The sequence below is a fragment of the Nuphar pumila genome, chromosome 3 (assembly GCF_984573655.1).
Source record: "Nuphar pumila chromosome 3, dmNupPumi1.hap1.1, whole genome shotgun sequence".
Taxonomy (NCBI): domain Eukaryota; kingdom Viridiplantae; phylum Streptophyta; class Magnoliopsida; order Nymphaeales; family Nymphaeaceae; genus Nuphar; species Nuphar pumila.
In genome coordinates, this window is record NC_143251.1 from 135958236 (window position 1) to 135984437 (window position 26202).

Consider the following 26202-nt stretch of genomic DNA (forward strand, 5'->3'; position numbering starts at 1 on the left):
AATTGAAAATTTTGATTTTTTTGTGTTTTTATAAGTAAAAATATCATAAAAAATAAATATATTTAAAACCATAATGTTGATTAAAAGAATCACAACTAAACTATGCGAAAACATAAATGCCATTTTCATATGAAAATATTGTCAATAAAAGATGTAAACAAGATGATGAATCACAAAAAAATAAAATAAAAAATAAAATAAAACATCACGATACAAACCATAGTTTCATTGGTACGCCATACCCTAGTGTATGGCATAACAGTACCATATACTAGTACCAAATTTTTAAGAAACTGATCTCTTTAAAAAACATATACCAACTTAAATAGAAACACGTTTCAATAACATTATAAATGAATATCAAGTTCGTTTCTATTAACAATTTTTATATACAAACAGCAATTTTATTTTATAAAGACATTATTTTTATTAAGATTTTAATATTATAATTCATAAAAAAATATTATACAATAATGAATTGATTTACATATTATGTCTAACTATTTTAATTTATAGGTATTTTTGTAAAAATATACACTTATCAACTTTTTAGAAACTTGTACCAATTCTTTTAGAAACAGTATTAATGTTTATTAGAAACCCGTATCACTGTTTTTTTTAATCTTATCAATATGCATTTCAAATAAAGACATACCCATAACTTTTTAAGCTCTCACGTACCCATACAGTAGCTACTATGATACAAACTGACAAAATGTCATGATATATTAAAGAGATCATTTTCTATGCAGCGGCACTGAATGCTTGGCATGCAGCTACGCTGCTTATGACCATCCATCTCAATACAGAGATGGACACCACACCCATCCCGATAAATGCCAAGATGGGTCGCTGTCAAGTAGGTCCACCATGCAGCGACACTACGTATAATGTTTGAAACAGTACGACATTTATTATACTGGCCCTGAACGCTCCACAACACCAATAACCAGTCAATAGATTGGGTTTGACTAGAACCCGACCCCTACCAAACCCTATAGGGTTAGGGATGGCAGTGGACCGGGGGATAATGGGGCCCCGCCATGTTTGGACCGGAGATAAAGGGCATGAAACAAGGATAGAGGTGGGGATGAAGGTTAAAATCTATTCCCGTGTAGGGATGGAGGCGGGGATGAACTTACACTTTCTCTCACCCCACCCCATCCCTATCTATCCCCACCTTGCCCCTCTCCGCCCCATCCCCAATCCTTTAAGGGGTGACTATACACCAAGGGAAAAGGGCCCCCCGCCTCGCCCCTGTTTGAACCGAGAATTGAAGACATGAAATGGGGATGGAGGCGGGGGTGGAGGTTAAAATCCATCCCCACAAAAGAATGGAGGCGGGGATGGAGGTTCGAATTTTGAAATGGGGTGAGGGTGGAGACCTTGTCCCCCGCCCCAGTCCACTGCCATTCCTATATAGGGTCAGTGTTTGGCAATAAAAAAAAAGTTCGATTAGAAATCAGGTCCAACTAGTATATGAAGCTGGGTATGGTTTGTAAAATTTCATACCAGGCCCAGATCTGACTTGAGTTTCGCTTAAGACCCTTGATTTTTCACTACAAATTAAAAGACTGGGTCTGGTTTATGTAATTCTTATAAGGTTTGGGTATGGTTTTTCTTATAGCAGACCCGGTAGAATCTGGGTCTCAATCAGGTATCCACACATCAAAATGGATCTGAGTTCAGACTCACTTAAATCCAAACCAGATCCAACCCATTGACACCACCAATCTGCTATCATGGTTTCTATTGTACTGTACACAAGAAGGTTGAAAGTGATCAAATTATGACCACAAAATGAATGGGGATTGCCAGCTTATGACCATCCATCTCAATATTTCTCGAGATGGACACCACACCCATCCCGATAAATGCCAAGATGGGTCACTGTCAAGCAGGTCCACCATGCAGAGGTTGTCAATAGATTGGGTTTGACTAGAACCCCACCCATACCAAACCCTATAGGGTTAAGGATGGCAGTGGACTGGGGGATAATGGGGGCCCCGCCCTGCCTCGCCCTGTTTGGACAGGAGATAAAGGGCATGAAACAAGGATGGAGGCGGGGATGAAGGTTAAAATCTATTCCCGTGTGAAGATGGAGGCGGGGATGAACTTACGCTTCCCCCCGCCCCATCCCTGTCTCAATCCCCGCCTTGCCCCCTCTCCGCCCCGTCCCCAATCCTTTAAGGAATGACTATAGACTAAGGGGAAAGGGGCCCCGCCCTGCCTCACCCCTGTTTGAACCGAGAATGGAAGACATGAAACGGGATGGAGGCCGGGGTGGAGGATAAAATCCATCCCTGCATGGGAATGGAGGCGGGGATGGAGGTTTGAATTTTGAAATGGGGCGGGGATGGAGACCTTGTCCCCCGCCTCGTCTACTGCCATCCCTATATAGGGTCAGGGTTTGGCGATAAAAAAAGGTTCGATTAGAAATCAGGTTGGACCTAACGGGTCCAACTAGTATATGAAGCTGGGTATGGTTTGTAAAATTTCATACCAGGCCCAGATCTGACTTGAGTTTCGCTTAAGACCCTTGATTTTTCACTACAAAAAGACTGGGTCTGGTTTATGTAATTCTTATAAGGTTCGGGTATGGTTTTTCTTATAGCAGACCCAGTAGAATCTGGGTCTCAACCAGGTATCCACACCTCAAAATGGATCTGGGTTCAGACTCACTTAAATCCAAACCAGATCCAACCCATTGACACCACCAATCTGCTATCATGGTTTCTATTGTACCGTACACAAGAAGGTTGAAAGTGATCAAATTATGACCACAAAATGAATGGGGGATTGCCAGCTTTCCAGGCGTGGTCCCATAGAAAACCCCATCTGGATATATCATCATATAGTTAGTTCTATCTCAAAAATTACTCTCCCAAAAATTCATTTCCTCTTGGGGCCACACCACCTGAACTAATAAAGAATTGTCTCCACATGCATCCATGTCCCAATCAAGAGTTGGGTGGCTGAATTCCATCATACCTTATCTCTTCCTAGGTCTTAAACAGTCTTATCTCTAAACCATCCTAAATGATTTCAAGTAATTGTTTGTGAATTTGAACTTATAAATATATTATTTATAGCTTACTTAGCGAAAAACTATTAGATTAGACATTCTTCATGCTTAAAAATGCTTTTAGAGCCTTGAAAAATCAACAGCTCGTAATCCACTAAAACTTGATAGAATAAAATTTTAAATTTTGCATCAAATTTATTTTCTTAATCAGTAAGCCAATGATAAATACATCTATAGGTTTAGATTGGACAAAAAACTTAAACAACTATGTTTTCTAAATGTTTTAAAGATTTTATGATGTAAAATAGTTTAGGAACTTATATATAAGACATCCTTGCATAGTTACTGAAGAAATAAGTGCAGATTAAATCGGCAACCCCACACTCATGCAACCTGCTCGTATTAAACTCAAATGGATCGGACAGTAAGTGTACTCGAGTATATAATATCAGCCCATATATATAGGAAAACCTGTATGTTCAACGGGTTTTTCTTTCGAACTTGGTCGAATGCACGGCGTAATGGCACACATTTTTTTTTTCAAAAAATTGAGAATTAGCGACAGTTTTGAGCTGCCACTAATTCTCATTTTTTGGCCCGGAGATTTATCGGCAGTCAAGACCGCTGCTAAATCTCATGAGCGAAAAAAAATGATGAAGGGTCGCCGTTTGAGTGTGATCAATGGTGATTCTTCATCCGACTTATCATCAAACACATTATGGGTTACTATATATAGTATGTGGTATGAGTGTACAACTTTTCTAGCCTACCAAGTATTTGAAGGAATTTTTCATGTTTTTCTTGAATTTGACCATATACAAATGTATTCTACAAGTTTGATTTTATGAGAATCGACTCTAGGATTGTCCCATTCCATCATGCAGGTAAGTTTTTATAAGATTTAAAATTCAATTGTCGGTAATTTTCATAAGTAGTCAAGATGAAAAATTCTCATTTTTATAAAAAAAAAACATGATTCAAGTGTCGTTTCTCGGCAAATCAACCATGCCTAATACATCTGTTGGGTTAGATTTGCAAAAATAACCTAAAAACGCTCAGTTCGCTAGTCATAAGCTGGTGGTAGGCATCTTTCATATATATATATATATATATATATATATATATATATATATATATATATATATATAGTCACTAGAATATGAGAACTATAAATATGGGCATTTTCAACATTTCCTTTTTGCAAATCCAACCATGCAAATGCGTTTGGCATGATAAATTTAATAGGAATAAATATGGATAGTGTATTTTTGATGAAAAAATGTGATTTTTGAATGCTTGAATATTTATGAAGATTATGAGCGGCTGATTTTAAAGCCTTAAAAAATATCATTTATCCATCATAGTCGATGATTCAATAACTGGTCCTTATAAAACTAAGCATGCAGACCACATTCATACGGCTAGATTTAAGAGAAAAAACAAACAAATAAAAAAGCACATAAAAATTGTGGTTCACTTGCTAGTTTTCATATTCTAGTAATTAACCATATCCAAAACTGCAAGGCCCGCTCATGACCTACAAGAGAATCATATGAAGATGAGAACAAGTATAAATCATGACAGGAAGGAAGCAATCCATAGGCATGCTACAATACGGATGTTTGTCCTCAACTGTGCAATGAACGAACAGATTTATTAGCTCTCACTTTCAATCATATTGGCATAAGGCTACAAGATTCTTCCTACTGCGTTTATATCTACTCATCACAACAATCTAATTTATACATTTATAGCATGTAAGTTGGACACGTCATATTGAGATGAGAACAACTATAGATCACACGATTGAAAGGAAGCAATCCGTAGGCATCTTTCGGTGTTGTTTGTGCTGAATGTACAATCAACGGTCGGATTTATTAGCGATCACTTTCAACTACATATATTTTTCTGCTTTTTTTTTTTTACAATTAGCATCTTTTGAATTTATAATTACTCATTTAAGGGATAATGGTGGACAAGGAACTCTCTAGTGAAGAGCTCTAATTTATATTATTTTTATACATCTGACCTTCCCTATGTGATCTATATGTTTAGTGTAGTAGAAACAGGCCCTTTCATGTTTTCTTGGAGTGTATGCTGGATTTTACAGGAGTTGTCTTTTGAAGTTGAAAAAATATGGTCCAAGAGTAGATTCTTGCTATTGTGACTATATTGTAGGGCTGGGAAACGAGATGCGCAGCTCATGGCTCGGATCATGTTTGGCTTGTAAAGAGCTCGTTCAAACTCATGAAATAGGTTCGATAAGCCCAAGCATGAACAACCAATGTTCATCTCAGCTCGTACGCTAATAATAAATGTATTTTATATTATAGAATGAAGATGGTTGAAGTGCTTGGGCTGCAAGCAATAAGTTTAGAGTTCAAATCCTATTGCTTACAAGTTTGAAACAATTTTTATTTTGTAAATGAAATAGTTTGAGCTTGACTTAGCAGGTTTAGAGTTAAAATTCTATTCTTTTCAACTTTTAAAATATGTATCTTTTTGTAAATGAGCTTGCTCATGCTCAGCTTGTATAGCCTAAGTTTTTCATGAGCTCAAGCTCCGTGCAGCTCAACACAAGAAACAAACACTACAAGGATGAGGGTCAATAGCGATGATGAAAGTGGCCGCTATTGCTCTATTTGTCATCGTTATATACCTATAACAGTGACAAAAAGTGGCCATCTAGTTTTGACCTCTGTTGAGTTATAACGATCACAATTATAGGTTGTCATTAAAGGATACATCTCAATAGCAACGACTTAGATTATAACGATGCCTAGACTTTAATGACGACTTCATAATCGTCGTTATAAAAGATAACAACGAGAATTACATTCTTTTATAGCCTATAACGGCAAGCATGAAGTCACCGTTATATTCTATAACGACAACTTCATAGTCATCGTTATAGGCTATGACGGGTTTAAGACCTATAACGATGACACCTATAACAACGACATTCTTATAAGCCTTAAACCTGCAAAAATAAATTTTTATATTAGTAGACTATATTTTTTTTTTCTACAGAATTTGCATATGAAACCATAGCAATGAAACAAAATTCAACAATAACAATGCAAATAGAATCACTCAAACAATAACAATTCAAATATTATATTAAACAAAATTCAAACAATAACAATGCAAATAGAATCACTCAAACAATAATAATTCAAACATTACATTCAACAAAATTCAAACAATAACAATGCAAATAAAATCACCCAAATAATAACAATTCAAATATTACATTCAACAAAATTTAAACAATAACAACGCAGATGGAATCACTCGAACAATAACAATTCAAACAATTATAATTACAAAGTCAAATAAAAGTATATGAAAGTCGCTGCTATTGCTCTATTTGTCACCGTTATAGACCTATAACTACTACAAGAAAAATGCTAATTAGCGACAAAAATTTATGACAGATTTTTTCTGTTGTAAATTTGTGATGAATTAGCGAGAGAAAACTCTCTATCGCTAACATTCGAAATATTTGCGAAATTAGCGAGGGAAAAAATTCTGTTGCGAATCCATCGCTAATTAGCAACAAATTCGCGGTAGAAAAATTATGTCTCAAACTCCGTCGCAACCTAACGACGAAAAGTTTTTCGTCGCTAATCCGTCGCTAATTAGCGATGGATTAGCGACGGTAAATTTTTCGTCACTAATCCGTCGCTAATTAGCGATGGATTAGCGACGATAAATTTTTTGTCACCAAACATTACAAGAAAAATGCTAATTAGCGAGAGAATTATTCTGTCACTAATATGTTGCTAATTAGCGACGAAATTAGTGAGTGAATTTTTCCATCTCTAATCCATGATGGAAAAATTCTGTTGCTAATCCGTCACTACTTTTTGATTTAAACCGACCCATCTAGGGCACAAAATTTTCTCTCTCTCTCTCCATGCGAAATTTAAACCGACCCAAAAGTTGTTCGATTAAAGCACCAGACGGCCTGCTTCTCTTTCAGATCGTCCAACTTCCCCGAGAAGCCTCATAGGTGACGGCCAAAATCTGAGGTTGCCAAGGTCTGCCGGATATGAAAACTCTCGTTGGAATAACCGGCGATCCACAACTGCGCTTCACATGCTAGCTCCTTTTCTACTGTGACGTCCAATTGTATCATCATCATCATCCTCGTTGTCGTCGTCTCCTTTTCCGAAAAAGCTTGATCTCACACTATTTCGTCTTCGTCAAATCTTCAACATCTTTTTTATCAGAATGCAGCTTCGCTTTTGAGTGATTTTTGATCGGGTAAGTTAAGCGGGGCTTGTGTTTCCTTGGTTTTCTTTGCATATTTTCGTTATGGATGAGATATGGCTTTTGCTTTTCTTTGCAGTGGTGGGCCAAGCTGGACAAGCGGGGAACCAAGTCGAGAGGGTACCAGAGAGTGCATCAGTTCTGTGTAGAAGACCCCGCAGTGGCGGGTCGGGCTGCTCGGGTCTAAGACCCTATGCAACGCCTGTGTGGTGCGGTACAAGTCAGAATATCGCTCGGCAGGGAGCACATTTTTTTTAAAAATTTAGCAACAAATAATATCTGTCACAAAACCAAATCTATACTTATTTAGCAACAGACTCGTTACAGATCATGTCTGTCGCTAATCTATCATAAATTAGCGACAAAAGTAGTGATAGATAAGTTATGTCGCTAATTAGCGACCAAAAATTTGTGATGGACGCTATCCATCGCTAATTCGTCGCCAATCCGTCGCTAAACAATTTAGCGATGGATGGCGTCCGTCGCTAATCCACAGTTTAATTTCTTGTAGTGAACGGCGATAAAAAGTGGCCATCTAGTTTTGACCGCTTTTGAGTAATAACGATGACAATTATAGGTAGCCATTAAAAAATACATCCCAATACCGACGACTTAGCCTATAACGACGATTAGACTTTAATGATGACTTCATAATCACTGTTATAGGAAATAACGATGAAAATTAAATTCTATTATAGCTTATAATGGCAAGCATGAAGTCACCATTATATGCTATAACGACGACCTCATAGTCATCATTATAGGCTATGACGGGGTTAAGATCTATAATGGCGACACATGAATGTTGTCGTTATAGGCCTTAAACCTATAAAAATAATTTTTTATATTAGTAGACTACAATTTTTTCTTGCATATGAAACAATAACAATGCAACAAAATTCAACAATAACAATGCAAATAGAATCACTCAAACAACAACAATTCAAATATTACATTCAACAAAATTCAAGCAATAACAATGCAAATGGAAACACTCAAACAATGACAATTCAAACATTACATTCAACAAAATTCAAAAAATAACAATGCAAATAGAATCACTCAAACAATAACAATTCAAATATTACATTCAACAAAATTTAAACAATAACAATGCAAATGGAATCACTCAAACAGTAATTTGCCCAATCATTGACATAATTGGCTAGAATCTCTCTCATCACTGGCCTAATGGAATCACTCAATAGTGAATTAATCAATCAATCAATCAACTTCATATGCCAACAAACTAATCATTCTTCTCTCTGCTCCCTGCCATAAAAAAATAAAACATGTTGGCACCTATGATAACTATTAAGAACATAATGCTCAAAATCATAAATACTCGAGTAAATGTGAAAACACACCAAAATATTATCCACTTGCTATACATTAGTAAGAATTTAAGATATACTAACAAAGCACTTTATAGAGGCTTACCTTGTAGTCGAAGTTGAACATGCCATGAGAGAAATGTGACTTATTTACCAACTACATAACAATGCCACAAAAAATAAATAAGTAAATAAAGTATTTTAAAAAACTAGTTCAATTCTCAAATTATATAACATTATTTCACACTTAATTATTTTTTGAGAAGACAAATATGAAAGTACATTTGATTTAGCATATTTCATTTAGCATAGACCCATTACTACACACACACACACACACACACACACACACACATATAGTTGTAGATTTTTGGACCTTGATCCTTTGCTTGAAAGGTCCCCCTTTAGCACGTATCCTTTGCTTGATTTTTTTAATCGCTAAAAACTCTTGCACACAAGTGGCATTCCGACAATTTAAATATTGATCTTCACTAAATGAATGATGCATATCACATCTATGGAGTCCAATTAGATCGAAATGACTTGCATAAATGAAATCCCAAAGAAGGGGTATGAAGATAGGAATGTTAAATGCCTTCCCAGAAACCTTCCAATAATTCACTTGTATAATGCTTCTTGAATAGTAAATCTCGACAACCATAATGAATTCCAATTTTAAATATATAAGTCCTCTAACACATTCTATAAAGGCACATTATAAATTTTTTATCTTCTAAAGGAATGTTATTATAGAGTTTGAAAGAACATGTGTCCCACTAGTACCACAAAGAGTTTTGGTGATCTTATTGGTGCATACTACAGTGGAATCTTCAACTGAGATGAACTCATAATGCTAAGTAAAATAATGTCTGTCAACTAGACAATTTGGGAGGACTAGAGTGTTTGTGTCAAAGATGGTTGGACACCACCATGAGATCATTAAAGGATGAGCTACCTTCCAAATGTTAAAGCACATATTCTCTAAATTAGCATCCTTGGACTACAATTAGCTTATGCAATAAAAAGCTATCTGAGTTGTGCTTTAGGTTATTTTTGTAAAAACAATAGATATAGATACTTAATCGACAGTGAAGGTTCCTAAAAGAAAACCGGCAACACAATAAAAGAGATTTGGCTAGAACGAATGCAAGGATACCAAACAACAATGTTAAAACTGGAAAAGAGAACACAAATTTCCCTACAGTCCCGAAAGAGTGCAAACAACAAGATACACTTCAGAAACTTCATAAACAATGAAGTTCTGATTTTAAATTAAAATAAGAAAAGATTTCCTCGTTAGCTCAAAAACTAAAGGAAAAGAACCAAACTGAAAAATGTAAAACTAACGCAGAATGTGCTAAGAAGAAGTTTCAATAAAAGAAAGAAAAATGTATAACTTAAAACAAAAAAGAAAACCAAGCCAAAACTTTTCCACCCACAAAAAAACTCTGATGATCAAATGAAGTTCAACCCTCAAAAAGTGAAATCCAAGCGCAAATCTAAAACATAATAATTCCTACTCATAATTTCATTAAGAACTCTCCAAACAATCAAACGGGCAGACAACACCCTATGGAAACAAAAACAAATAGCATAATAAAAAACAAAACAAGTCCTAACAATCTGACCACTTATCTTGTAAGGTTTTCGACTGGCTGCATTCGTAACACAATTGAATCGATCTAACAAAACCCCTAAAGAATGAATTTCCTAACAATCACAACAAGGATCGATCATGAACAAACATACAAAATAACGTAAACCCCAACAACATAGTTGAAATCGGAAAACAAAGAAACAAAAACCTATCATTTTGGAATGAAAATTTCAAGATCATTGACCGAAAAGCGGATCGATCAAGAAAAAATCTAAGGCATATAATAGAGTCCGATCATCTGAACACCTACCTCGCACTGCCAAGCATTGTTGTGGTTGAGCCACTGGAGGAGGCAATCCTGGTGGGCGTACCTGATGTTGTGTCAGGCGATCAGACAGTGTCACTCTAGCAGGGAGGCGACGGTCCGATGATGATCTGACAACAGAGAGAGATCACAGAGAATGAGAGAGAAAATTTGAATTAAGGCCCGATACCATGCTCTAATTATAAACCCTATAACAGTGACACTTAAATGTCGTCATCGCCGTTATAGAGTAAAACCTATAATGGCGACATTCTACGACCATTAAATATAACCATAAAAGTGGTTTAACGACAACATTTAATGGCCACACATGTCGCCGTTAATGACAAATAACAGTGATGTCCTAATGTCACAGTTAATGATCAATAACGGCGATGTCCTAATGTCGTTGTTAATGATCAATAACGGTGACATTTAATGGTCGTTAAATATTGTTGTCAAAAGTATTTTAACGACAATATTTAACGGCCACATATATCGCTCTTAAAGACAATCTTTTGTAGTGAAAGCCAAGCTTGAACACCATCCATTCCTTTTGTTCCGCCCGTTTACCAACCCTACTGGACACATCTATGAACTCCGGTTTTGTAAAACCGCATGGTTGGTAAGAGCTGTCAGTGCACGGCTCCTTGTGGTCAGGGGCGTAGCTAGGATTCATCAGAGGGGGGGGCAAACAGGGGTGTAGCCAAAAAAAATTTATTTGTGTGATAATCGGGGGTTCGGGGCAGCGCCCCCGAAAATTTTTTTTTTTGAGATAAAATAAAAATGGCTACAATTATTAATAAAAATCTATTTCATATGGACAAATCAAACTATTTGCTGCAGTCAGGGCTGGGCTAAAAAATGGATAAAAATCTATTTCATATGGAATCAGGGCAGGGCTAGGACTGGGCTTTTAAAAAAAAAAAAAAAAAGTAACTGTTTGGGGAGGCAGGACTGGGCTACAGCCCAGTCCTGCCCCCCCCTAGCTACGCCCCTGCTTGTGGTGGCATCGTTGCAGGTTCAAAACCCAGTGATACCTTGAATAATAACAGGTGGGGTCTGCCTAACCACTGCTTGTCTTTTGAGAAAAATAAAAACCTCGACCTATAAGTTCCAACTAAGGGGTCCTTACCCACTAGGGTAGCAAATGCTCTCCCTTTATCAACCATAATCAAATTTATATATTTGTCTTATTAATGTCAGTTGGATGTGTGACATAGACATAGATTAGAGTTAGAAGCTCACTTACGCCTACAAGATAATCATATTAAGATGTCAGCACTTAAAGATCATGACCAAAAGGAAGCAATTCATTGGCTTCCTTAGTATGCATTCCTTAGTATGCATGCATGTTTGTCCAATGAACTAGCAGATTTATTAGCTATCACTCTCAACGAAATTAGCGTGCAAGCAACTAGCTACATTATTTTAGCCATATGGGCTCCGTACTTCTGGCTATGTGAATTGGCAAGGATGCTGAAATTAGATAAGGCCAAAATGATTGGGGAGGCTTTCCATACGTAAAGATGGCAGTGGAACGGTGAAAACGAGCCCCGCCCCGCCCCGCCTCGCCCCATTTGGACTGGGGATGAAGGACATGAAACGGAGATGAAGGCGGGGATGAAGGTTAAAATCAAAACCCGTGCGGGGATGGAGTCGGGATTGGGGAGACTTTCCAGGTGGGTGGGAAGGGAGTACCTTAAAAAGTTTTGCACTGTAGATATCGAAACAGGGTTATGGTCAATATGTAGCACCTCTCAGCTCATATCTGAGAATGTCTAAATTGTAACAGTTTATCTCCTTGAATAATGAAAAACCTAGATACGTTATTTTGAATTTAACCATTTAGCACAATCTAATTTATATATTTGTAGTATATGTAATGTCCTATATCACATGGACACGGCATTTTGGTGACGAGCGAAAACACTGGCTCAGACACGAGGATGCAGACACCGATATGTACATACAATATTTTTAGTTTTATTTTATAATTTTATAATATCTTTAACTTTTTAATACAAATAATTTTTAACATTAAAATACCAAACCATTAGTTTGTAATTCAAAAAGTAAAAAAATTGTGTCACGGTGTCCTATGTTCCAACTTGTGAGTGGAACCTAAATCACGCATCCTCTATCTCTTTGTGACATAGGTATTAAATTGTGTCCTGGAACTAGTAGATATACTTGTTCACGTGTCTTTGTGACATAGGTAATGTCAGTGGAGCATCTCTCTCACACATACCAACTAGAACATGAAAAACTATCATGTGAACTGGGCATTTCCATCACTACTTTTGCAAACCCAACCATGTAGATGGGTTCTACATGATGAATTTGCTACGAATCAATTGTGTATTTTTTATGAAGAGAATACCATTTTTGAATCCTTGAATATTTATAAAGATTATAAGCTGTTGATTTTAAAGACTTTAAAAAATCTTATTTTTGCATTATAATCGAATGATTTAAGAGCTGGTGCTTATAAAACCAAGCATGTAGATCACATTAGTATGATTAGATTTAAGAACAAAGAAAACATAAAATGCACGGTTCACATGGAAGTTCTTATATTATGGTGACTCTCTCTCTCTCTCTCTCTCTCTCTCTATATATATATATATATATATATATATATATATATATATATATATTGGCTGGTAAGAAACTAATGAGTAGAAATCACTCTTTTCTTCAAAAAATTTCAAAATTTCGTAGATCAAATGTTAAGAATGTGATCTACATGGTTTGTTTAGTTTGAAACTTATTCAGAATCATATGATTATAAGCAGTAATTAGCTTTTTAAAGGAATCCAACAAATCAATGGCCCACAGTGTGCCAAAATTTCATAACTCAAAAGATCACAGTTTTACACCCAAAAAGCACGATTCAAGGCTTATCCTTAGCAAACAAACTACATTGAACATATCTATGTGGTTAGATTGAGTTGATACAACTTTCACCTATGATTTCTAGCTCATTAGTTCTTTACCTTCATTAGTAGCAATTATTTCTAGCCCACCACGTGAATGAGTATTTTTTAGTTGTTTTGGACAAATCTAGCCCTACAGATGTATTCAACATGGTTGATTTGCCAGAAAAATATATTTGGATCTTATTTTTTGATAAAAAATATGATTTTTAAGCCATAGGTATTTATGAAAATCTTAAGCTGTCAATTTTTAATCCTTATAAAAACCTACCTGCCTGTTGATGATCCAAGAGTCAATTCTTATAAAATCAAACATATATATATATATGGAAAATTATTTGATGCCTTTGTGGGTAAAGAACCCGCTGTTTGGAATGCACAGTTAGAAGTTTTGTGCATGGTCAAAATGGTAGAAATGGACATGAGGGTTGAAAATTTGGTAGTTGATTTTTCAATCCTTACAAAATCTTATATACCACTAACCCAAACACGACAATCACATTTGGAGGGGCATATGTACAAAAAATTATTATAAAATAAAAATATTACAAATTTTTACTAGGAGCTCCCTACCTCATCGGTATGATCAGATGGCGTGTTCCAAATCTTGGTGTGCCCTAGTGTTCATGATCAGATGTGATCTTCATAGTTTGTTTTATAAAAAAACATGTTTTGGATAATTTCTTGCAATGTGTAAGGACTTTCAAGGGTATAAAAAATCAACAGCTTACAATGCACCAACATTTCGATGCTTAAAAAACCATGATCCTATTTTCAATAAACACAATCCAAGGTATGATTCTAATGAAAGAGATGTTCTTGAACCTGCAGAACACTAAGGCACACCAAAAACTCCAATCCCTCTCTCTCTCTGAGGCCCTATGCAAGATGCTCATATAAAGATGAAATCAATTATATCACAACAGTTACTTCGGTGGGGAACTTCGTCATCAAAAAATTATATCACGAAAGGAGGAAGCAATCCACACGCATCCTTCAGTATGACTGTTTGTCCAGAAGTACAATGAACAAGCAGATTTATCAGCTATCATTTCAATCAGAATAGAATAAGCGACCAAGTATATTATTCTGCATTTATATTTACTCACCTACCATAATCTAATTTATATGTTTTTAATATGTAAAGCCAGTTGGATTCAGGATAACATAGATTGGGTGAGGGTAGTTTTAATGGAAGGTGCAATGGGATTGCATGCACAAAAAAATGTGCCACCCTATTTCTTTGAATGCCACCAGCAAGGTTCAGCCTACGAACCAGTCTTTCTTTTGGGCCCACAGTATGAACTTGATAGGTGTCATTTGAGGAGATGGTCTGCACATTTTTTTGTGAAATCACATTGCACCTGATCCCTAGACTTTTTGATGGTCCATGCCCATACACAGTCAGAAATCAAATAGAATGCATGTATCACTAGAAGGATGAGGGTCAATAGCAGCAAAACAAAATCTTGCCGCTATTGATAAAGCAATAACTGCGAGATTTTTGTATCCGCTAATTGATAAGTAACAGCAGAAACATAAATATTTCACTGTTATTACTCTATTACGGTCATGAATCTTGCCGCTATTAGCTTCATTAATAATGGCTAGCTGGATGCCCCCTGGAATGCCTTGCTCCTTTACATGTCTCACCATTAAAGACATATATAACGACAAGATTCTCTGACTGTTAGATAGTGCCGTTAAAACACTTTAACAACTATATTTAACGGCCAAAAAATCTCACTGAACGTGTCGTCGTTATATAGTAACATCTATAAAAAGATAACATCTATAAAAAGAGTCTAATAGGCCCTTTTTATATTTTTCTCTTTATCTCTCTCTATGTGATCTTTCTCTCTCTATAATCTTTCCTCTCTCCAATCTTCTCTTCTCCTCCTTTCACAAGATCAACAACCGCCGACCAACTTCCGCACACTGGACTACCGTCAGATCGTCGACCACTACTTCCACTCCTCTCGGATCGCTGGCTACCTACCGATAGCCTCCACCATCAATGTTGAACCCTCCCCTAACCTCCATGTTCCTCTCTCTCATTTAGGTACCCCCACTGACGATGACCCCCTACCATTTCTTCATGTTGTCGAACGGTGCTGGCCACCTCCGCAGAGTCCCCTGGGTTGCTTGATGCCGCTGGTCACTTCTGTGAGCCTCCCCTGTTCGCCCTCCGACAATCCCTCACCCTCCGACCCTCCCTGCGACCCCACAGTCTATCTCTCTCTCAACGTTTCCATGTGGCCCATCCGTCGTTCGATGCCACTGCCATTGTCAGGCTGGGTGGACCTCCAACAACCTCTTCTTCTTCTTTTACTCATATCAATTGGCCACTAGGTCTTTTTCTTCCTCTTTATTTCTTTTCAATTTTTTCCCAAATCATAAATGAGTGTTTATTTTGATTTTAAGGGTTATATTCTTTTTTTTTCAATTGCATGATGTTTTTTTAGGATTTTGGTTATTGATTTAGTTTATTTTTTAAACAACATGAATGCTTACTTAGGTTTTCAGGGGTTATTATATTTTTTTATTATCACTATGCATGTAATGAATGTTTGATTTTCATTAGAATATTAAGAAAATTTTAATTAGCATAAATGCATGATTTTTTTTAGGATTTACAAGGTATTGATTTGGATTGTTGCAAATAACATGAATGTATAATTAGGGTCTTAAGTTTTTTTTGCTTATTTTTTTTAAAATTATCATTAAACATGATTCTATTAATGAATGTTTGATTTTATTTAGCACTTCTCAAACTCCTAAATCTTTGATTTTTGTTAGTTTAAGTTTTTTATTTTAATTTTTCAAATGACATGAATATTTAATTAGGTATTTTTTGTGTTTCTTTTTCAATCAACATTAAACATGCTTCCATGATTTCATAGTTGATTTTAGTTAGAATTTTGGGGTTTTATTTTTTAATTAGTATATCTATGAGTGATGTTTGATAGGATTTAGGAATTTGATTTGTTTTTTAATGACATAAATGTTGAGAAATGGTTTTAGTTTTTTTTGTGTTTTTTCTAATTACTATTAAGCATGAATTCATGAATAATAAATGCTTGATTTTACTTAGAATATTAAGGGTTTTTTATCAATTAGCATAAATGCATAATTTATGATATCTATAGGAATTAGGGTTTTTATTTGGTTTTTTATATTGGCATGAATGTTTAGTTATGGTTTTAAAGTTTTATGTGTTTTTCTTTTTTAATTAGCATTAAGAAGGAATTTAGGAATGCATAAATGATCTCTCTTTGTTCTGCCTCAACCTGCTTGACCAGGTGGATGACAGATCCTTTATAGTGTGTCTGTGCCTACCTTAATTTAGAGAGAGAGTAAGGCATAGGTGCTTGAACATTAGGCACATGTGATACATGTTTGATGGCTTTTTATGCTCTTTCGGTATTTTTTTTGCAGTTCTAACCTTATAAATGTGTTGGGCATGTTTGATTTATGAGAAATCCACTCTTGGATCATGTGTTTTTGATGAAAAAAATGATATTTGGAGTCTCAAAAATTTACAAAGATTTTGGATCATTGATTTTTTGAACCTTATAAAAACCCACCCATGTGTCGGTATCGAACACTTCAAGAACTGATCCCTGTAAAATCAAGTACATAGATCACATCTGTATGGTCAAAATTTAAAAATAAAATAAAAAAACCTAAAAAACTCATCAAGCACGTATCACAAGTACACACACACACACACACACACACACACACACACACATATATATATATATATATATATATATATATATATATATATATATATCACTGATAAAAGATTCTCTTGTTGAATATGGTGGGGTTGTCGTCTATGAATATGGATCAATCATGAATATATATTCATGATAGAAATTCTGAACCTTATATGTCTGAAATTGATCGATTCTTAAAACATCATGTGCTCATGTTGATTCTGCTGGTAGGATGTAATGCCCATGTCGAGAATGCAATAATAAATAATATTAAATGAGAAGACCCATTAGGAACTTGAGAAAGAAGGCTTGGGTTGTGCCATAATGTGATTTTTGATTATAGACTCAGACAATTCATATTTGCATTTGTTATTTATTGTGGTTAAGTAGTCATATTATTAAGCAATGTTATAAAACCTTATTACTGACTTCTCTCTTCTTCTCCTTCACAGACATGCAATCCTTGTACACAATCAACCAGTGTATATGTTTATTGTGTACATCCATGACACAAATTAAATTTTGATTTATGTGAATATTAGAAGTGTATATGCTTGTTGCAGGCTTGAAAATGATCTAGGGGTTGTAGGAGATTTGTATTTGAAGTGTATTTGTTGCAGGCTTGTAGATGATGTAGGAGGGGTTGTATTTTTTGAAAACATATTTGAAGTGTATGTTTGTTGCAAATTTTTGTTCAATGTAAAAAAAAAAAAATTAAAAACTAATTTTTAGTTAGTTAGTTTGTTTGCAAGTTTATAGCCTATAATGGTGAGATTCCTGTCTCGTTGTTAGAGGAGAGATCCTTATCTTGACATTATAACCTATACCAGCGAGTTAATTCTCTATATTATAGCTTATACCAACGAGTTAATTCTTTCTGTTATAGATTATAATGGCGAATAGAGATCTCACCGTTATATATAGCCTATAACAGCGAGAATAATACCTCACTATTATAACCTATAGGTAGCTTATAATGACGAGCTAGAAAACTTGCCGTTATATCCTATCTTACCGTTAAAACAACCTCTCCGTTAAAGATTGTCACACTGCTGTTGGTGTTCACAGTTCCGGTGAGATTCTATGTTGGAGTTGGTTCACCCTTTAACACTGAACTATAAATGTCACCGTTGTTAGTCAACAAAGGTCAATTTTTTTGTGACTTGTCGGCGAGAATTCTCACCATTATAAGCCTATAGCAGCAAGAAAGAGGGCAATAGCAACAACATATATCGCCGCTATTGACCTGCATCGTTGTAGTGTATGATGAACTATTTTTGTGTGTGGACCGGTAATAGTATAAGCCTATAAGGGTCCATATGAGGCAGCAGCCCTCTCAGATTACTGAATATTCTCTCGACTCTCGGCCAATATCCTCAAAAAAGATTGTAGACCAATCTGCTACCTGACCTATGCATATTCTGCTCATCTAAAATAGGGGACGATCGATATGAGACTAGGCAGCCCAATGGCCTATGTTACCTACGGATGAAAACTGGTCTGGGCACAGTTTTTGTTCGTACCAAACAGGACCAACCCAACCCTGTCCAATAGGGTCTTTTGGTCACTGGGATGTCAAATCTTAATGTATATATCCAAGATTCATAGGACTCCTAACAATTTATTACTTTTTTATAAAAGCTATATTGTCCAAATATAAAACCTTCTATCCCCTATGCATATCTTCTGGTGACGTGCGGCTAAAATGTGGCTCACATGATTTTATATTTTGGCCAATGGGTTCTCTTGCTTCACCACACCATTTCGGACAAACAACCAATATCATCATGTGTGACGATAAGGATGAGATCTGTGATCAACCACAATATATATATATATATGACAAGAAACTTACCTAGGAACCGAACCGGGTCACTTAATGGCCCCCCTCCAAGATAATACACCTGGTGAGTGGAGTTGGGATATAGAGATCGCTTGAGTGCCTGCCTATGTGACACATGCCAATCGCATGGCCGCATTTCATGGGCCCTACAACAACAGAATGCAGCCCCCACTAAGAATGCTGTCATATGTGATTGGGTTGTATCACATAAGCAGGCACTTATGTGATCCCTGGATCTAAACTTGAGGAATGCACCCTTCTATTACAATTTTAGCAGAGTATTAGCAAAATCAATCTGGCACCTCTCGGCTTGTAACGGGATGTCGAAACCATAACGGTGGTTTCTCTTACTAATCGGAAAACAAGAAAAGCAACAGACTGATAGGATAACAGTAGCAGCCACAACAGCAGCAACATTATGGATGATAATGATATTATGATGCTAATACACGTATGAACATTAGCTAAGTTCTACTGCTTATCCAACGAGTTCAAGATGTGGATTGTTGATATCAAAAGTTTGATGGCTCAGATTTATTACATGGTGCAAATGGCTGGACTAGCCGTAAGTTACAATGAGGCAAAAATTTGGACCACCAAGTTAGAAATTGAACCGCTCAGATACGTCATAGGGCCTTATACAGTTCATGCATAAAACTGGCAGTTCTTCATGCAATGCTCATGAAAATTAGAGAACTGTTGCTGCTGCTGCTGCTACTATTACCATTATTACTGATACTACAACTAAATAATAATAATAATAATAATAATAATAATAATAGTTAAACAAGTGGTTGAACAAGAAATGAGATGACGACATGGGTGCCTGAAGGGTGGTTATACATTCAATGCAAACCTTGAGAAAAAAGCTCAACGAATCAAATTGGTCGTAACTGCTTTATACTTTTTCTCTCCTTTTTTTCTCCTAGACCTTGATTTAAGGATCTCCATCAATTGGTAAGGAGAATTATACAATGATATCTTGCAACTAACTTGGCTAAAAATTCAAACAGTTTGCTGATTATTTAGAGAGAAAAAACAGGAAACAGAAATATTTACGTATAAAAACTAGTTGGAGATGTATTTGGATGCTTTTCAGCAACCAACTTCATGCAACAAGAAAACCCAACTGAGATATTACTTCTAATCAGTTGAAACAAGCAAATTTTTTAACATTTCTTTTAAGAAAAATCTATCACAAGGGGAGTAACACGATGTTGGGATGAAGGGCCGATAAAGAAAAGTGAAAGGGGAGAAGGGTGAGAATATATTCCACAGTATTGGTGATGGTGATGTATCTTCATTGAACTGCTCAACTGAATTTCTGCGCTCAAAAACAAAAAACAACTGAAAATCTCCAAAGGAAGAAGGAAAGAATTTCATTTGACATTACTCATCCTCCTTCATTACAGGCATAGCTTGAGGCCTCATCCTTCCTAGTCAGATGCAATCATCTTATCATGTGCTTATCTGTTCTCTAGAAGGCACTGGACATCTATATAATACCCTGAGTGCTTCACTCAACCAGACAAGAATTCTTCTATCTCATCCTTTCATACGAGTCTCCAGTATGTTTTAATTAGAAAAAACACCCTCTTGGTCTTTAGTTTTTATGGCCCCTGTGCTATAGAATTTTCAAACCACAAAATCTAGATTGCGGAAATAGTCCCTATGCATGTGATATCCATTTTCTTGAACTGAGTCCCAGGAGTCTTTGTTATTGGATTGAGAAAACCCGTGTGTCATATTGGGAGGCAGTTCTTCAGAAGTCCTACTTTTACACCACCTTATACAAAAAAAAAAAAACTTTTTTTAGTGGAATTTGGTGAACTTCATCCCTTTCATTTCTGCTTATCTGGGTGTTTTATTTTGCATCCAAAACATCGAAAAAATATGGAGAGAAAGCTTTCTGTGCTTGTTTTCTTCATTGGGTTTCTGTTATGTCACTTCATGGAAGGTCATGCTGCAGCTTATGGCGGTTTTGTTGGAACCAGAGGCAACCATTTTGTCCTCAATGGGAAGCCAATTTATGTCAATGGTTTTAATGCCTACTGGTTAATGTACATGGCCTCTGATCCTTCACAGAGGGACAAAGTGAGCTCTGTTTTCCAGCAGGCTTCTAGATGTGGGTTAACTGTTGCTAGAACCTGGGCTTTTAGTGATGGCGGCTATAGGCCTCTGCAGTATTCTCCTAGCGTCTACAATGAAGATATGTTCAAGGTTAATATATTTCACTATTTCATTTTTTTCCGTTGATGTAGGAAGACCCTCTGCGAGGTAAAACTCTGGGTTGAGGACATGAACCGTGAGAAAGCAACGGCAGCCCTCATTTGCCTGCGGGATTCGATCTTAAGCCTTCAGCTTGAGACCGTACCCCGCTGACCACATGGGTCAATACTCAAGTGTGGGTGTTTCTAGTGGTATGCCACAATGTAAAAAAGATAAATTTCTTTTTGAAATTTAAACAAACTTTTTGGACATTGCAGGGACTGGATTTTGTGGTGTCAGAAGCAAAAAAATACGGTATCTACCTGATCTTGAGCTTAGCCAATAACTGGAACGACTTTGGTGGGAGAAAACAGTATGTGCAATGGGCAAGAGACAAGGGACAGTATTTGAGCTCTGATGATGATTTCTTCAGGAACCCAGTTGTTAAAGGCTATTACAAGAACCATGTCAAAGTCTCTCTCTCTCTCTCTCTCACACACACACACACACACACGTCAAAGCACGTTTTGTCTTTAAATCCTTAATTCATTTCTTGCTTAACATTTATTCCGATCCATCTAAACTTCAACTCCATTAACTTCTCATTTATTAATGACTACTGAAGGTCTGTAATCCTTGTTAGAATTCTTCCCAATATAAATTGTGCAAAGTTACTCTGCACTATGATCCATCAAACAGTATCTTCATTTATTTCTCTTTAGTTGCTAGCTCACTATTTTGTTCCTTTTGGAATTTCTTGTCAATGGAACTTATGTAATCCAACTTGAAAATCCTGCATCATTTTGAACTTGGCAGGCTATTCTCACCAGAGTGAACTCATTAACTGGCATAGCGTACAAGGATGATCCCACTATTTTTGCGTGGGAGCTCATGAACGAACCTCGGTGTCAGAGTGATCTCTCTGGCAGAACACTCCAGGCAAGTAAACTATTAACGTTAGTTCTTGAATGCTAAAATGCTTGATAATGTTAACTTTCATATAAGAAGCTGAGTGTGCACAAATTTTTGTTGTTCATAACAGGGTTGGATTGCAGAAATGGCTGGTTACTTGAAGTCCATAGACAATAAGCATCTGCTAGAAGTAGGCCTAGAAGGTTTCTATGGAGAATCAACACCTTCAAGGAAACAATACAATCCTGGTTATTATGAAATTGGAACTGATTTCGTCTCCAATAATCAAGTACCAGGGATCGATTTCACAACAATTCACGCATATCCAGATCAATGGTACATTAAAATTATTACTGCCATTTTTTTTTACTTAAAGGCTAATTTTTACATCACATACATGTAAAATTATCGCTACCTGTAAAAAAACCGTAGCCATTCCTTATGTGTGATAGCAGGAACAGGGGATCTCTCTAATCAGATGGCATCCCTTATGTCATAGCTAAAAGGAAGGTTTTAAAATCTCACTGAACTTTGCTTGTCAAGAAAAAGCTTCTTAATTTTTTTAATAAGGTAATTTCCAAGGAGTTGCTCTATTTTGTTTTTCTCCTTTTTCTATTTCTTAAAATTTCCTTCTTTTATTTTCTGATCCCACAAAAAAGTTAATGTAGGAATTTAGATATTAAATATCCCAAACAGCTAAATTCCTGTTCAACTGGTTTGTCATGATGGGTATGCTTAGGCAGTAACAATGAATTAGTTGAGTGAGAGGTCTTCTAACCGCACTTTGCTTCTGCCAATCAACAGGTTTAACTGTATCCTTAATGCAATATGAATTATAGTACCCCTATGATGCGGGAAGCTCCAAAGTTGGATCCAAGATTATACTACGATCCGGGCTACCTTACACTACACTAAGCTGTCGCCAAGAATCTATTGACAATTAAAGAAAATAAACTGAAATTAAAGAAATAAATGAATAATCAATCATCCATCTATCAAGAGTCTGTACACTACTATTTATAGAGGAAAAGGAAAACCTTATCTCTACTGTGGATCTTGAATAATTCCACTGTCTAAAAGGAAAATCCAAAATAAGATGGAGAAATAAATTGGATTCAAATGGATCCTCAAAAGCACTAGTGCTTCCCTTCTTTTTTTCTTAATTGGTTACCTTGGATCCAGCTCCACGGGGGTGCACACAAGCCAGGCTCGAGCCAAGCTTAGGCTCAAAAAGCTCGTCTCGTTCAATAGAAAATATGTTCAAGATCGGCTCGAGCTAGAGCTGAGCTTGTCAGGCGGGTGCTACATAATTATCTCTTTCTGTTTACAGGCTGCCAGGAGGCTCAAGTGAACAAGACCAACTCATTTTTATCAAGAACTGGGTTCAATCACACATTGAAGACTCAAACAGTGTGCTTAGGAAACCCCTACTCTTTACAGAATTTGGGAAGTCATCAAAGGCATCAGGGTTCACTGTAAATGGGAGGAATAACTTGTATCAGACTGTATACAACAGCATTTATGCCTCAGCTAGAACTGGTGGTGCTGGTGCTGGTGCAATGTTTTGGCAAATGTTGGCTGAAGGACTGGATGGACTTAGAGATGGGTATGAGATTATAATCAATCAGGACCTCTCAATTGCAAATATGATTGCTGATCAATCACATAAACTGTCAAACATCCATCTCCTGTTGGCAGCTGACAGAAAAATTAAGGGCCCAGGCAATTAAAAAGCAGGATCCTACTTTGTCTATAGAAAGAACCAGTATGAATAGTTATATCTCTTCAGTGTTGGTTTGGGTTTTGAGATAATTACTAAAGCATTTCTATGTATCATGCTCCATAAAGTTGAAGTTGTTGGTATATAATAAGGAAACTGTAATGGGCTGCCATGTTTTTATATATAGTATATGAAGATTCCTATGAAACTGTAACGTAGCACGGAGTACTTGTGTAAAGTCTTTCAGATTCTTTTCATTTAGTAAGTGGCATTAGGGGTGCAAACGGGTCCGATTCGGGATGGATCTTTCTAGTTCCGAATTAGAATCCGAAGTTTCAACAATAGATTCGAATCCAGATCAGATCCAAAGAGGTAAGGTTGAATCTGAATACAAAATATATGTGGTGGTACTGGATCCAGAAAGTGAACAAAAATGAGCTATTTACATGTAAAAAATGCAATCCTGTCGAATTTTGGTATGGAGCAACTCCAGATCTAACTTAAAATGCTGATCCAAATCCATCATGAATCTGAAAGTAATCCCATCCATACACATTCAGATTTTACTTAAAAGGATCCATTCATATCTAAGGTGCATGTGGACCCACTCACATAGTTCCGAAAAAGCAGTTACGGTCATATTGTATATAACCAAAATTGCTGGTTTATACTCAACCGTCGATCCCCATGGTCGTGTGTGTGGGCCCCACTTTCACAAATCTCAAGTAAAATGTGCGGTGGAGATTGAACATCACTGCTTATCGATATCGATACGACTAACTTCTCTCATATGTCAATTGAATGAACCGAGCTTGATGCGTTCAAGCTCGGCTTGTTTTTGTGGTGAGTCTAGTGTCGCCTCAAAACAATGGAACATTCAGATAAATTTCTGTTAGGACCCCAAAGCGATGGCTGGTAAATGAACCCAACAGATGGAGACTCGGCTCGTCACCAGCTTGTTCGTGATTGGCTCATACAGCTGGTGAGTGAACCATGATCTGCTCATTTAGCTTAAACTTGTGTTAGGGCTTGGCTTGGATGAGCTCGTGTAGATGAAAAATGTAGTATATATATATATATATATAGTCTACCACTTTTCTGGCCTCCGGCCAGCCTACCATGAGCAGTGGGTGCTTTGAGGTTGTTTTTTGCAAATCTTACTCTACAGATGTATTATGTATGGTTGAATTGCTAGAAAACGACACTTAGATAATGTATTTTAAATTAAAATATGATTTTTTTAAACCTTGAGTATTTATAAAAATTTTAGACCAGCCATTTTTAAACCTTATAAAAACCTATCTGTGAGTTGAAATCAGAAGATCCAAGATTAGATTCCTATAAAATCAATCATGTAGAACACATTTGTAAGGTCAGATTTAAGTAAAACATAAAAAACCACTTTAAAAAAAGCTGAGGCTAGCAATAGGCCAAAAAAGTAGTATGCAGCTATCATCTCTCTCTCTCTCTCTCTCTCTCTCTCTCTATATATATATATATATATATATATATATATATATAACAGTCGACAAACAAATCATCCACTCCGGTCGAACATGCACCCACCATTGATCACGGGCATAAGAAAAAAAGGGGCTTTAGTCTCGGACCACAGCTAAAGGCCCCAAAATAAAAGAAAATAACGAACAAGTGTCGTTTGATGATTGCCCTTCAATGTTACGAGAAATCATATATAAAGTGTAATATATCAAAAAATACATATATTTCATGTATAAATAACATGAATTATTTTTTTATATGAGCAAGCTTGTGTTCAACTTGCCTCATACAGGGATGAGCTGAGCTTGACCTCGGTTCGGCCAAACAGATAACAAGCCGAGTCATGAGCTCAGTCTCCTAGTAAACTTGCCAAGCTGAACATGCCTTTTTTGGTTCGTTCGGCTCGTATACCAGGCCTATGTGGCATCACTCAGACCTACAATTGCAAATGGTGCACATCGTAATCATAACCATAGTGACAAACGTTTTATAGGTAATTTCTCGTTTTTCAAAACTCGTGAGAAATTGAAATTTTTTCATAAATTTTGCATTTTTGGCAAAATCTAGACAATAAAAAATAAATAAAAAATAAAAAATGTATTTTTATAAGAAAATATTAATAAAAATTATTTAAAAATAAAAATACATGATTTTTTCATGATAAATAGCCATTTCAAACATAAATATCGCATTTAAATTGCAGTATTTATGTTTTTTTCATAAATCTCATGATATTTTGAAAATCTCACAAGAAATTGTCGTTTTAAACTTTCAGGCGATTTCTCGCAATATTATCACGAGATTTTCATAAATCTCACAA

The 26202-nt window shown here is 36.2% G+C and overlaps 1 protein-coding gene across 1 annotated transcript; it reads left to right on the forward strand.

Annotated features, from left to right (window-relative positions):
* The first annotated feature begins 20569 nt into the window (after nt 1-20569).
* LOC149843971 (putative mannan endo-1,4-beta-mannosidase 9) lies at nt 20570-24080 on the forward strand. The gene is made up of 5 exons (XM_090002006.1): nt 20570-21262; nt 21529-21723; nt 22067-22189; nt 22293-22498; nt 23493-24080. Exons 1-5 carry the CDS (start codon nt 20936-20938, stop codon nt 23890-23892), a joined length of 1251 nt encoding a protein of 416 aa, XP_089858132.1. The 5' UTR covers nt 20570-20935; the 3' UTR covers nt 23893-24080.
* Nucleotides 24081-26202: the final 2122 nt, after the last annotated feature.